The sequence below is a fragment of the Muscardinus avellanarius genome (assembly GCF_963383645.1).
Source record: "Muscardinus avellanarius genome assembly, chromosome: 9".
Classification (NCBI taxonomy): Eukaryota; Metazoa; Chordata; class Mammalia; order Rodentia; family Gliridae; genus Muscardinus; species Muscardinus avellanarius.
The window spans coordinates 82,707,019-82,720,237 of NC_137795.1; the positions used below are offsets into that span (position 1 = coordinate 82,707,019).

Genomic DNA, 13,219 nt, shown 5'->3' on the forward strand with positions numbered 1-13,219 from the left:
CTGGCTTTAAGGACGATTTTTAATACTATTCCTGCTGAATTGTCTTTCAGGTCTTCCCACATTTTCCTCTTGAGCTTTAGGCAGTGTTGCAATCTTAACCAAAAACCTATCAAATATACCCATTTCTGTGATACACATATTTTTGTCATTCTCCCAATTAAAAATTCACCTAACAAGGTTAAAATGATGTAACTAGAGAAATTAACATTTATTTTCAAGTGCATTTAAATTAGCCACTCATAAATTTACATGCAGAGAAACAAAAAGGTAGATCTCAAAATTCTGATACAGTTTTCTTTTCTTTTCTCCTTTTTTTTTCAGTGGTAGAGAAAATGGAACCCAGGGGGACATTCTACTGCTGAGCTGCACCTCCAGACCTATTTTATTCTTTTATTTTGACACAGAGTTTCACTAAATTTCAGAAACTGGCTGTAGACTTGAGACCTGTAATCGTCTGTCTCAGCCTTCCAAGGATTACCATGCCCAGCTCACTATTTTCTTAAGAATATTTATAGTAGCCAGGTGTGGTTGCACATGCTCATAATCCCAGCATTTGGGAGGCTGAGACAGGAGAATCCCAGTTCGTGGACAGCCTCAGTTACTTAGTGAGGCCCTTTGCAACTCAGTGAGACCTTGTTTCAAAATAAAGAATAAAATATAGTGCTGGGGCTGTAGCTGGGAGGTAGAATGCCCCTGGGTTCCATCCCCAGGACCATTAAAAAAAAAATATATATATATATATATAATATGGCCTTAAAATAATAGGTATGATAATAGTATATAAAATTGCTACATAACAAATTAGCAGATGGTAAATATAAGCAAATATTGATTTGAGAGAGAAAAACATAGTATAAATACATGATAAGCTTGAGATTTAGGAACATTTTAAAGTCTGGCTCAATACTATGATAAATATGCAAATGTAAAAACTTTTTGGGAATGATACGTTCCAGCAAACCACGCACATTGTTCTTTGCAAATATTATCTTTGGATATTTTTTGGTTAAATACTAGAGTAGGCATAAGACAAATCATCTCAAGGTAAAAAGCAAAACAGTATGCATGATTTCATTACCTAGATCCTGATCTTGCCCTTTGGAGCTGTACTGGTGACAAAGGAAAGCAGAACCTGAGGTTCCTCACTGAGTAGAGAGGCAACGAAACCCTAATAAAATAGCAGAACTGCAAAGAGAGGCATTGCCAAACTCTCACCTGCAGTTCACAGCCAATACTTCTGCAGAAGGTTAAAATTAAGAAAATGACACTTGTGTTAGGTCAGGATTGTTTTAGGACTTTGAGGACAAAGTCCCAAAGCACCTTCTAAAGGTAACTTGAAAGAAGGAGCCAAGGTCGGGAATAAAATATAACGGACTACAACCAAAAGCAAACAAACAACAGCTTTAAGGTTTGGCTACCAACTAAAATAATGCACTAAGTTTTGCAGAAATATATTTTTATGTCTCAGACTGAATTCCCAATTGCTGTAGACCAGCCTGTGATGAATGCCTGCTGTCCTAATGCTGACTGGAGAAAGCTCTAAGCAACCACTGTTTTTGAAAATCAGAGCACAGATCATTTCACGTGTCCTTCTTCCTTCTTGCAATCACACTAAGTGCAGATGCCTCATCATGGGTTGGGAGCAAGGAGAGAGGCTGCATACTTTCTTCTCTAGGATCACTGAATGGGAGGTAGACGAGGTCCAACAGCATCGGGGTCTTGGCCAAGGAGGAGAAAATCCCTTTTGAAAATGTAACTGTCCGTAGAAATTCAATCAAAAGTCATGATTATCTGGGCTATGTTGGTTCTAATGCAAGGCCACTAATTAGTATAAATGAGATGACAGAGCTAGACAACATAGTTTAATTTGCTGAAGAGGGAAATTAAAAAAAAAAAACGGGTGTGATGAAAATAATATATGTGATCCAATGATAACACTCCAAAAGCCTGGTCTGTTTACTGAATATAGTTGAAAATCTTGGAAGGTAAGAATGAACTCTGGACCTGGAAGCAAAGAACTGACTTTTTCTTAGTGGTAAGATTTGAGCAATCAGAGGTACATGAGTTCCCTGAGCATATTTCCAAAATTTTCTTTATTTGCAAATTGACACTAATATTTGCCCTCACTTCCTCCAGGGTGGTTGTGTAAATCAAGTAACTATGAACATTTCTTGCTATGAAATGTAAATATTGTTATTAGTAATTACAAAAATGTGTTGAAATTTACACAAAGATCCTATAATAGGGTTTATGTATTTTAAAAATAAGTAGAAGAGTGGAAGAAGATTGGGAGAAGGGGCTCGTGGCGGGGGGGATTTGAAGGAAATGGTTCAAATAATTTATGTCTCAGAGTATTCTGCCCCTGCCACATACTCACACACTGTGATGCTGGAAGACAATATTCTAGAATTGTTAAAGCTCTTTGAAGGGGCTAGTAGAATGTACTAGAATATTCAGGGTGACACCTAAACTACTCTCAAACCAATCACAGTTGTTTTAGTACTGTTTGAATTTACTATTTTATCTTCTGACACAATGGCTTACACAGAAACATAAATATTGAAAAAAAACCAAAAGATATGACTTACAGAAAGTATAACATACTTCAGAAAGAATGTCAATATAAAGTATTGCCCTCATTCTTACATACTAAAAATTAAATCCCTGAGAATAAATTTAACCAAAGAGGTGAAAGATGATCTACAATGAAAAAAAAATAAAACATTATGGACAGATATTGAAAAGATCATAAAGAAATAGAAAGAAATCCCATGTTCATGTACTGGAAAAATTGATAGTGTTAAAACTATCACACTACCCAAAGTCATCTACAGATATAATTCAATCTCTATCAAAATATCAATGACTTCCTTCATGGAACTTGAAAAAAATCCTAAAATTCATATGAAACCACAAAACCCCCAAATAATCAAAATGATCTTGAGCAAAAGGAAAAATGCAGGAGGCATTACATTAACTGACTTCAAAATATACTAAAAAGCTCTAGTAGTTAAAAGGAAATGACATAAGCATAAAAAAGAGACAGAGAGCTCAGAAGTAAACTGGCACATTGGCAGCCAAAGATGCTAAAAACACACATATAATGAGTTTTTCCTCAATAAATGCAAAAGAATTAAATGTATTTCTTATCAACTACAAAAAAACCCTCAAAATGCTGGGTGTGGTGGCTCACACTTGTAATCCCAGCGCTTGGGAGGCTGAGACAGGAGGATCGCACAGGTTCGAAGCCAACCTCAGCTACTTAGTGAGGCTGTCAGCAACTTAGTGAAACCCTGTTTCCAAATAGAGTATAAAACAGATCTGGGAGTATAGGACAGAGGTAGAAAAGCCCCTGGGTTCCACCCCCGGTAACACACACACACACACACACACACACACACACACACACACACACACACACATAATCTCGAAATGGGTTAAACATAAATATAAGAATATAAGACCTGAAATAATAAAACTACTAGAAGAAAACATATGGTAAACACTTCAGGACACTGAGATAGACAAGAGATTTTGGAATAATATTTTAAAAGCATGGGAAAAAAGAAAAAAATAGATAAATGGGATTATATCAAACTAAAAAGCTTCTAAACAGCAAAAGCAATAATTAGCATAGGGAAGAGACCCACAGAATGAGAAAATATTTGCAAACTACACAGTTGACAAAAGTCTAATATTTAGACTATACAAGGAACTCAAACAAATCAATAACAGAAACAGAAACCACAACACACACACACACACACACCCCAAGTAAACTGATGGCAATAGTACTGACCAGATATTTCTCAAAGGAAGACATACAAATGGGCAACAGATACATGAGCAAATGACCAATATTAATAATCAGGGAAGTTCAAATAATTTGAACACATTGAGGTATCACTTCAGTTAGAATGGCTATTATTAAAAAGATAAATACTGAGGAGGTTGTAGAGAAAACGAAGCCCTTGTACACTGTGGATGGGAATGTAAATTAGTACAGCCCTTATGGAAAACAGTATGAGGTTCTTTAAAATAATAAAAACAGAAATCCAGCAATACCGCTACTGGATATTTATCTGAAGAAAATGAAATTGGTCTGTCTAAAAGGCATATGCACTCCATGTTCACTACAGCACCATTTACAATAGCCGAGAATCATAAACAGCCTAGGTATCCATCAACTGAGGAAGAAAATGGCACATACACACCAGGGGATGCTCATTAACATACAACTCTATAAAAAGGACCAAATCCTGTCATTTGTGACAATTCAGATGAAACTGGAGGCCATGAGTTATGTGAAATAAGACAGGCACAGAACGCTAAGTGCTGTATGATCTCCCTCATATGCGGAATCTAAAAACAATGATCTCATTGCAGTTGAGAAGTTAAATGGTTACCAGAGGCTGGAAGGGTAAGGAGGGAGAGAAAAATGGAAAGGTTGATCAATGTGGTCTAAGTTGTAGGTAGATAGAAAGAAGTTCTGTGTGTTCTTACACAGTAGGGTGACCATGGATAATAACATACTATTTAGGAAAAAAGATTAGGAAAAATATTTATTTATTTATTTATTTATTTTACGGTAGTGGGGATAAAACTTAGGGGCATTGAACCTCTGAGCCACACCCCCAGTCCAATTTTTTTAGTCTTTTAAGTTTTGAAACAGTATCTCACCAAGTTGTGAAGGACTTCGCTATGTAGCTAAGGCTGTCTGTGAACCACAATCTGGGGTCCACCACACCCCGCAAGAAAAAAGATTTTGAAAGTTCTTTTGCCATTAAAAAAAAATGGTAAACATTTGAGGAGAGATATGTGTTTATCCTGATATAATTTATCTGGAGAATCATCATTTTAAATGGAATTCCATAGTATATCCTAGGCAAATGAGAGATATTTATCTATCCAGAGGTTAATATGACCTTAAAATCAAACCAGAGGCTTATATGACCTTAAATTTAAACCATTCTGGAAAAAAAGTTGACTTATTTCACTGGCTACCTAATATGCTTAACATGTAATTAAGTTTAACTGTTAAGATTATTATAATCTCATTAGTAGTAAATAGATTTCATTCATGGTCAATCTTTTGTATGACTTTGTTTTAACAGTTCCCTAGATATGCATGATTTTGGAGAGGAATAAGTACATAAGTGAGTAAAGATGCATGGAAAAAAAATCCAATTCCCTTTCTACATCTGAATATTCAGATTCATTCAGAAGCTAAATTTGATTCAAATACTGATGTGTATAGGTATGAGTATAAATACATCAATATGTAGGCCCATGATGAAATCCTTGCCTTGCCCTAGTGCTGTTATTGGGGCAGCCTGGGACAAAGACCAGCTGAAGTGCCGGACCAGTGAACTGAGAACAGCCTACATTGGAAGTACCAAATTGCCGCCAAACAAACATGTCTACAGTGTTACTGGACCTTAAGTCAAGGTTTTGCTGTAACATAGCAGAAAAGTAACCATTTGAGCTGTGCCTATATTGATCACGCCCTCTCCTTTGCCCCCCTAGGCAACAGTTCTCAGGGAGCTGCCAGATGCCAGAGTACCGGGGAAGAGAGAGAGGGACATGGAAGAGGCCGGCTCCAGGCTTGCATCCTGATCCCCTGGCACTGACATCCCTGCGATGGTGCTGATGTCAAATTCACCCTCAGAACCAGGGCAGGATCCCAACTCCAGCCATTCTACTTTACAGTATCATAACAGTGTGCTTTAGTAGGAAATGCTCAGGTGTGGAATCTGGCCTGGGTTTCCATCCAGTCACTAAGCAGCTGTGTACGCCTGTTCAACATTTCTAGGTCTGGTGTTTTTTTTTTTTTTTTTTTTTTTTGGTGGTACTGGGGTTCCTGGAAGCCCTTCTTCCTCCGGGCTACACTCCCAGACCTATTTTATATTTTTGAAACAGGGTCTCTTACGCCAGCACAGCTGGCTTCGAACCTGCGCGATCCTCCTGTCTCCGCCTCCCAAGCGCAGGGATTACAAGCGTGCGCCACCACGCCCAGCGTTTGTTTGTTTTTTTATCAGAGAAATGGTGTGTAAAGAGGGTAGAGGTTATGCTGGTGACAGCAAATGGCTCCCCCTTAGACACGGGGAACTTCCTGGCTTGGATAATGAACTGTGAGATCGGTTTGCCTGAAGTTTCTGGGCAGACACAGTTTGGTCACTGAGATATGGAGACAGACTTGACGATTTTCTGGAAAGGTGCTTAAACCACCTTTCTAGGAAGGAAACAGGAATTCTAAAGAAACACCTAAGAGGAGAGGTTGAGGGGCTTTCAGAGAGAAGGGAAGACTGCTTCCTAAGTAAGTTAGTGTCAAAGATCTGAAGGACATGAAACCTGCTTAACTGAGAAATTGCTGAAGGATAAAAACAACCTCTTAGCCCTGTAAAGTAAACTGGCACTGTGGATAGGAGGAGGAAGAAAATAAAGGCACTGACACGGGAGCCACTTGAAGGTCTCTTCAAGGCAGATAGATTAACCTCTCTGAGGGAGCTGAGCTCAGAGCTCTTTCATGGAGTAAAGAAACTCTCGCTCAGGGTAGAGTGCAGCCCACCAATCCACTCTAGAAATGGCTTTGGAATCACACCAATTCACTCTGCAGTATTACTCAGAGAGAGTTAGATCTAGTAGAGAGAGGGAGGGAGGGAGGGAGGGAGAGAGAGAAGGAGGGAGGGAGGGAGAGAGAAGACACGAACACAAACACAAACGATCAAAATCCCTTCTGAGCCTTTTACTTAGTTTGCAGTAATTGTGTATTGACTTATTAATAAAACGTGTTCACCTATACAGTACAACAAAGAGAAGCCCATTCAAAGAAAAATGGTCTTCAATCCCAAGAAAAGGACAAAATTGATTACTATAACCAGAGTGGGTTCTCTCTTAAATTCATATAAAAGGGTTATCCCATGCTAGAGAAATAGAAACAATTTTACTCACCTCTCTGCCCTGAGGGATTCCAAGAATTTGGAAGCATAGTAGCGGGATAGAAAAATGCCATAGTGTTACAAAGCATTTTAAAAAGAAGTCAGCATAATTGTTCTATATTTCTGCATATAGTAGAACAACATTTATGTTTTATGACTATCTCTTTTAATAAATTCAGTTGTATTGTTGTGGATTCAAAACTAAATAATGCATTTTATTGTACTTGGTACATTATGTTTTAGTGATTGCATGGAGTATATTAAATAACATTTAATTCTTAATTTCTATAAAATGTATGGGAATATTAGCTGTATCACATTTTAGCTAAAAAAGACTGCAATTGGTTACCCAATCTAAAGGTGTTTTAAATGTCCAGTACCCTAATGATAATGCCTTTTAACAAAAGACAAAGACAAAATGTACATATATTTTATCATATCATTTTCATTGTAACATAGCAGTGAAACTAGCCTAGAAAAGAGCCTCCTGGGAATTCATTTCAAATTATTGAAGCAGCTGTTTCTTCAGTTTAAAATAAAATATCCATAACAAGTTCACACATGACAGATGCAAGCTACAAACTAGATTCCATAGTGTGAGCTAAAAGCAGATGTTTTGAATGATCATATCTATAACCAGAAACAATGAATTTCGGTTATCTATAGTGAGATTTCATGAAGACTCTTTTCCAAGAATTTGCTTAAAATGTAGATCCTGTTGTTTCTAGTATTTTTGAGAACTAGGTTTCATTAACTATAAATATTCTATAAATTTGTATGTATCTGGGTTGTTTTTTTTTTTTCTTCTTGTTCATTTCATGGGCTTTGTCAGGAATAAAAGCACCGATCAGGCACTAAAGTTCATCAAATTTATTTAGGTCCTCACATTTTTCCACCCACCTCAAAGTGAGGAGTTAATTTTTTTTAAATAAATGAACAACTATTAGAAAGAGTAAGAATTTAGCTGGGATTGGTGCTGCCAGCCTGGTATCCCAGTACTTGGGAGGCTGAGACAGAAGGATCATGTGTTCAAGGCCAGCCTTGGCAATTCAGCAAGGTCCTCAGCAACTTAGTGAGACCCTGTTTCAAAATAAAAAATTAAATAGGGCAGGGGTGTAGCTCAGAGGAAAAATTTTCCCTGGTTCAATCCCTAGAACTACTAGAAAAAAAGAAGAAAGGAAGGAAGTGTGAGAATTTTAAGCCTTAGAATATGAGCAGGTTGCCTGGTGAAAAATTACTTTAGTACTTGAGAGGTGAATCCAAATACTTCAGTGCTTATAATAAGCCTTAAAATGTAACCAGAACTTTAAAAATTATAAACACAAGCAAGTTAACTGAAAACTTAAAATTTGGTGGGAAGAGCAGAGTGATCAAGTATAATTATGGTTTTCTGTTCTTTTTACCTTCAAGCTTATCACAAGGTTTTCTTTTGAATTTCCTTTGACTAACTTACATTTCTGAACTAAAGTGATCACTGCATAGGAAGTAACTTGACTTCACAAGATGGGTTTGTGGTCAAGCTTTGCTACGTACACTTTATGCAACCTCGGACAGATCCTGTGAACTCTCAGGGCCCTAACAAAATGATTGCTGTCTGAAATTAATACGAGATATTATAATATGCAATTGTGCATGGATGCTTTGGAACACACAGGAGCTACGTTTCCAGGAAATTCACACATGTTCTCAGTTTCCTACAGGTGAGTGGTTGGTTGTGTATCAACAGGCTACTTTTTCAGTGCTGTGCCCACTGTGACAAAGCTTTGAGTCTCATTTCAAACAAGTCATCACCTCCGCGTGATGCTCTTCATTCTGCTGTAAGACTTCTATGCAGAGCTCGGCTAGATGAAGAACCTCTTCCAGCTTCCGAGCAGGAGTTGCTTGGTTCATGGTCTCTGTATTGAAAAGAAAATCACAATGTTACCTTGAAAATACAAAGGCGAACATATCCTAAGATATAATGATGAGATGGGGTGTTGCAATAGAAGGAGAAAGCACACTTTTCAGAGATAAGGGATGCAAGGCACACAATGGAATACATTATATTTTAAAACACCCAGTTCACTAGATTTCAGAAAATATTTCGCCCACAAAGCAATCACAGGGATCCGCAAGTGCTTTGCCATTTAGTACATAAGCACTAACAGGTGCAACAGCACATCAGATGCTCAACTTCTGCAACAAACACGTTATAATTCTCCTCAAGGTCAGAAACACAAAGAGAGCAGATACCACAGTCTTTTCCTTCCCGGTGTATTGTATTATCAATACAATACCTTTCTCACCAGATGAGTCATTCCTGGCATTAGCAAAACCCAGGCTTTATTTTGTTGCTATTTAAATTCCCAGCCTGCATGTCCATAGTTCACATTGATCTTAAATTCAAGAAGTACAAAGTCACCTAAAACGACTCTGACAGCCTGCAATTAACTGATTTCCTCCCCTGCTTCCCTGCTCCCATCTCACCCTACCTTTCAACTGTGTGTGTTTGAGGGGATGGTAGAAAGAATGGGGAAGGGCGGGAGTATTCTTTAAAGCTGAAAGTTCTTTTAGCATTAAGCCAAATTGGTGTAACAAGGACAGGCCACAATGTGATTAATGCAGCTACCCCAAATCCAGCAGAGACAAGGAAAAGTACTTCATTTAAAAGATACAACAAATGGGTAGAAATGAAATATAACCTGAGTAATGAAATGAGCTTCAGGACTGAACATGAGGGGCAAAATTTTCTATAAAAATGTTAGAGATGAGCCTGTCTTCATTTATTTTGTGTTGCTACAATAGATACCTGACTGTTAGTATTTTATAGAGAAAACAGGTTTGTTTAGTTCATGGGTTTGGAAGTTAAAAGCCAAAGATGGGGAGCCCCGTCTGTTTGGCTTCTGGTGAGTGTTTCTCTGGGTTGATCACAGCATGGTGGGGAAGTGGAAAAGAACATGACCATGTGCAGAGGAACCAAGGGCATGAAGTTGCCTTACTTTATAACAACCAGCTTTTTAGAGAACTAACTCCAAGAACTAGCTTGGAGAGATCAGCATTAACCCCCAAGATCACTTTCCTCAGGATCCTCCTCTTCAAGGTTCTGTCACCCAACCCCACTGCACTGGAATCCCAGCTTCCAGCTCATAAACCTTTGGGGGATACACCAAACCACAGCAGCCCCATCTTAGATTCATGGGTGGGCTTGCTTGCTCTCACTCTAGCACGTTCTCCCTCTCCGCTTCTTTTCTCTCTCTCTCTCTCTCTCTCTCTCTCTCTCTCTCTCCCTCTCCCTCTCCCTCTCCCTCTCCCTCTCCCTCTCCCTCTCCCTCTCCCTCTCCCTCTCTCTCTCTCTCTGCTGTGAGGGAAGTCAAATTTTCTGAAAAAGAACTTCTGTAGACCTTAGAAGTCACTTTTCTTCCTGGCAATAGATCTTTACCCTCAACTTATTTCTACATAAATTCTCGGCCTTACTTTTGAAAGAAACTCATACATTTCCTCTGTCCTAATTTGTTCTCAAAGGAGGTACAAGAATGCAGTGAAACACTGCTTATGGTTGGTGTTTATTCACTAAACATTTTTTATATGCTCATTAAATATCAGTGTGATGCATATGGGGTCCATATTCTTGAACCCCCAAGCCATGTACATAATCAACTAAATTGCCCTGCAAAATAGAGAGCCACTGTTTGTCTATATCAGGGATCAAAGAGTCTAATGGTACTTTAGGGAAGTGAGCCTTTCAAACACCCATATAGTTGAGTGTGCTGCAGTGCTTGAGTGTGGGAAGTAGGAAGAAGTAGGAAGGAAACTCAAGGATCCGAGGCTAAGGCTTTTTAAGGCAGAGCAGGACATTGCAGATTCTTGCATTCACCCCTGCTGGAGGAATGTCCCAATAGACTTGGGTTAATTACTCAAGTCATATACACTGGCCCTTTACATCTCTCAGCTTGGATTAACATAACTAACCAACCAATCAGAATGAGTTTATAATATAGAATTTCTGCCCAGCTAATGGAATGTTTCTGAAAACAACTTTTTTTGTATACTGTGGTTGGATTATAAGGCACCATGTAGGGCTGCCTTGGTTCAAGGTACCAGAATTCTTTGGTTTGTTTCCCAAACAAATGCTATTTCTTCTGACTTCCAGGTCATTTTGTTTTTAACAGCAATCTAAGACATGTTTCTGATCTCAAACAATTCAAAATCCAGAAATTACTGCTGAAAGGATCCTTAGACATCATCTATCAAGCCTTCTAACAACAGATCATGAAACGTCAAGAGCATTTCAATATTCTCAAATAAGGGTGAATTCAAGGAAGCTCAGGAATTGGTATAGCAGCCTATTTTATTTGGAGGTGATTCTGTTTTTGTTTTTGGTTTTTTTTTTGGTGTGTGTGTGTTTGTGTGTGTGTGGTACTAGGAATAAAACCCAGGGGCATTCTACCTCTGAGCTTAAACAGCTGTGGCTGTCCACGAACCATGATCCTCTGTTTTTAGCCTCTCCAATACTGGGATTACAAGCATGAGCCACCACACCCAGCTGGCTCTGGCTTCATAATCAGGAAAACAAGATCCTTAAGAAAATTTGAAGACAATATGAAGCAGACCCATTGCTGATGTGAGGAATGGGAGGAGAGACTGCAAGATGCAGGTGGGCCTACGGGACACACATCAGGAGGAAGAGAAGCCTGAAGCTGGTCGTACAGGAATAACAAGTCCCCCAGGTAAGAAGAGGACTTGTATCAGAGGAAGAGGAACTGCAACGCAGATGATGTGCATTTGAGAGGAAGGTGAAGATGATGATGGCTACAACTGTTACAGTTCTTTGAGAGAGGGTGGCATAACCAGGCACTTCCCAGGTGAGATCGTATTGATTTTTCTAGTGGCTGTATTTTTTATCAAAATAATTCACAGATAAAGACACATTATCAGTAGAGATGAAATGCAACAGTCAATAAGCAATGAAGGCAGGACTCCAACTTTATGGGGTTCCTAATAGCTATGTCTCACACTTACCTGACCAGAGCTAGAATGTGCTAGGGCATTATGAGTTATCATGGTAGGCTTTAAGATAATAAGTAGACTGGATGACTCTATTGATAGAAAATTTAAATATTTCTTAGAAGGGCCTCAGAATAAATTACATTTAGAAAAATGTATTTGGTGGTTATGTACAGTGGGGGTTGTTAAAGCTATGTAGCCTAGATACTGAGGGACCCATCCAGTAGAATGATGAACTATGGAAAGATGATAGTTTGGAAGAAGGGCAAAGTGCTTGAGCTACTTTGACAGAAGTAGCTCATCCCTGAGCCAAATAGATGCTAAGAATCACTGAACCACATCTTCTTTAAGATTTCTTCTAGCTTAAAGAATCTATGAGGCATGCATATATATATATATATATATATATATATATATATATATATATATATAGTTTGGGCTCTATTGAATTGCACTATCCTAATGTATTACATATATGTACAATGTGTTTCTCATAATGAAGTGGAAAGGCAAAAAGTTAAAGATTTTTATACTGCAGATAAAGAATTTATTTTTCCTAATACTTTAGAAATTATTTCCAAACCTTCACGATCAAACTGCAAGTAATGAAACCAAGGCTCTGATTTTCAGAGTCTTAGAAAGATCAAAGGTTAGGCAGCTACTGGCTAAGATGAGATTATAATCATACCTCTCAGTGACTTGAATTCTTTTTCATTTTCAATTCTCTAATAGGAATAACACACATATACACACACACCACATTCCTACCTATGAGCATGAAATAATGTGAGGAAAAAATACAGAATGACCTTAAAACTTCTTCCTGCTTATGTATGAATATGTCACAACCAGCTTTTTATTTCATGTTATCTTAAATAAAAACTCTGAATGTGCCATGTCCTAGATGAAACTTGCCAAGTCTAAAACATTTTATTCTTCCTAGATTAAGTTTACTAAGAGGATCAAAACTTTGTACTTGAACATAATGGCCACTCTAATACTTTAAATAAATAGCATTTTTATCAAGCACTCTATGTACGCCACCCCTGGTTTTTACCCATTTTACTATAGTCAAGAACTTTGAGGTGCTTTGTAGTCAGAACTCTACTGGATAACAAGGTTATCAATAGCTCCATTAAAAATCTGAACACAGTGAATATTTGAGAACTCTTCAAGATACTTTCTATCATTTTTAAATGTTTCCACAGCATTACAGATGTTCTCTATAATCTTCAAGCTTCACACCAAGTTGCAGATTGTTGTAATACATTTCAAATAGTGATATTTAAAACAAATAT

At 38.0% G+C, this 13,219-nt stretch overlaps 1 protein-coding gene across 15 annotated transcripts in view; it reads right to left on the minus strand.

Annotated features, from left to right (window-relative positions):
- Nucleotides 1-13,219, minus strand: part of CADPS2 (calcium dependent secretion activator 2) — a gene marked incomplete at both ends in the record, with an annotated part of 558,610 nt that overhangs the window by 79,642 nt on the left and 465,749 nt on the right. For 8 of the 15 annotated variants that reach the window (XM_080700893.1, XM_080700890.1, XM_080700888.1 and 5 more), the window contains one exon: nt 8,730-8,833. In XM_080700893.1, the coding sequence (XP_080557019.1) occupies nt 8,730-8,833 (104 nt within the window). Of the gene's footprint in view, nt 1-6,951; nt 6,961-8,729; nt 8,834-13,219 lie in introns of all 15 variants that reach the window. The other 7 variants (XM_080700894.1, XM_080700892.1, XM_080700900.1 and 4 more) reach the window with 1 other exon arrangement.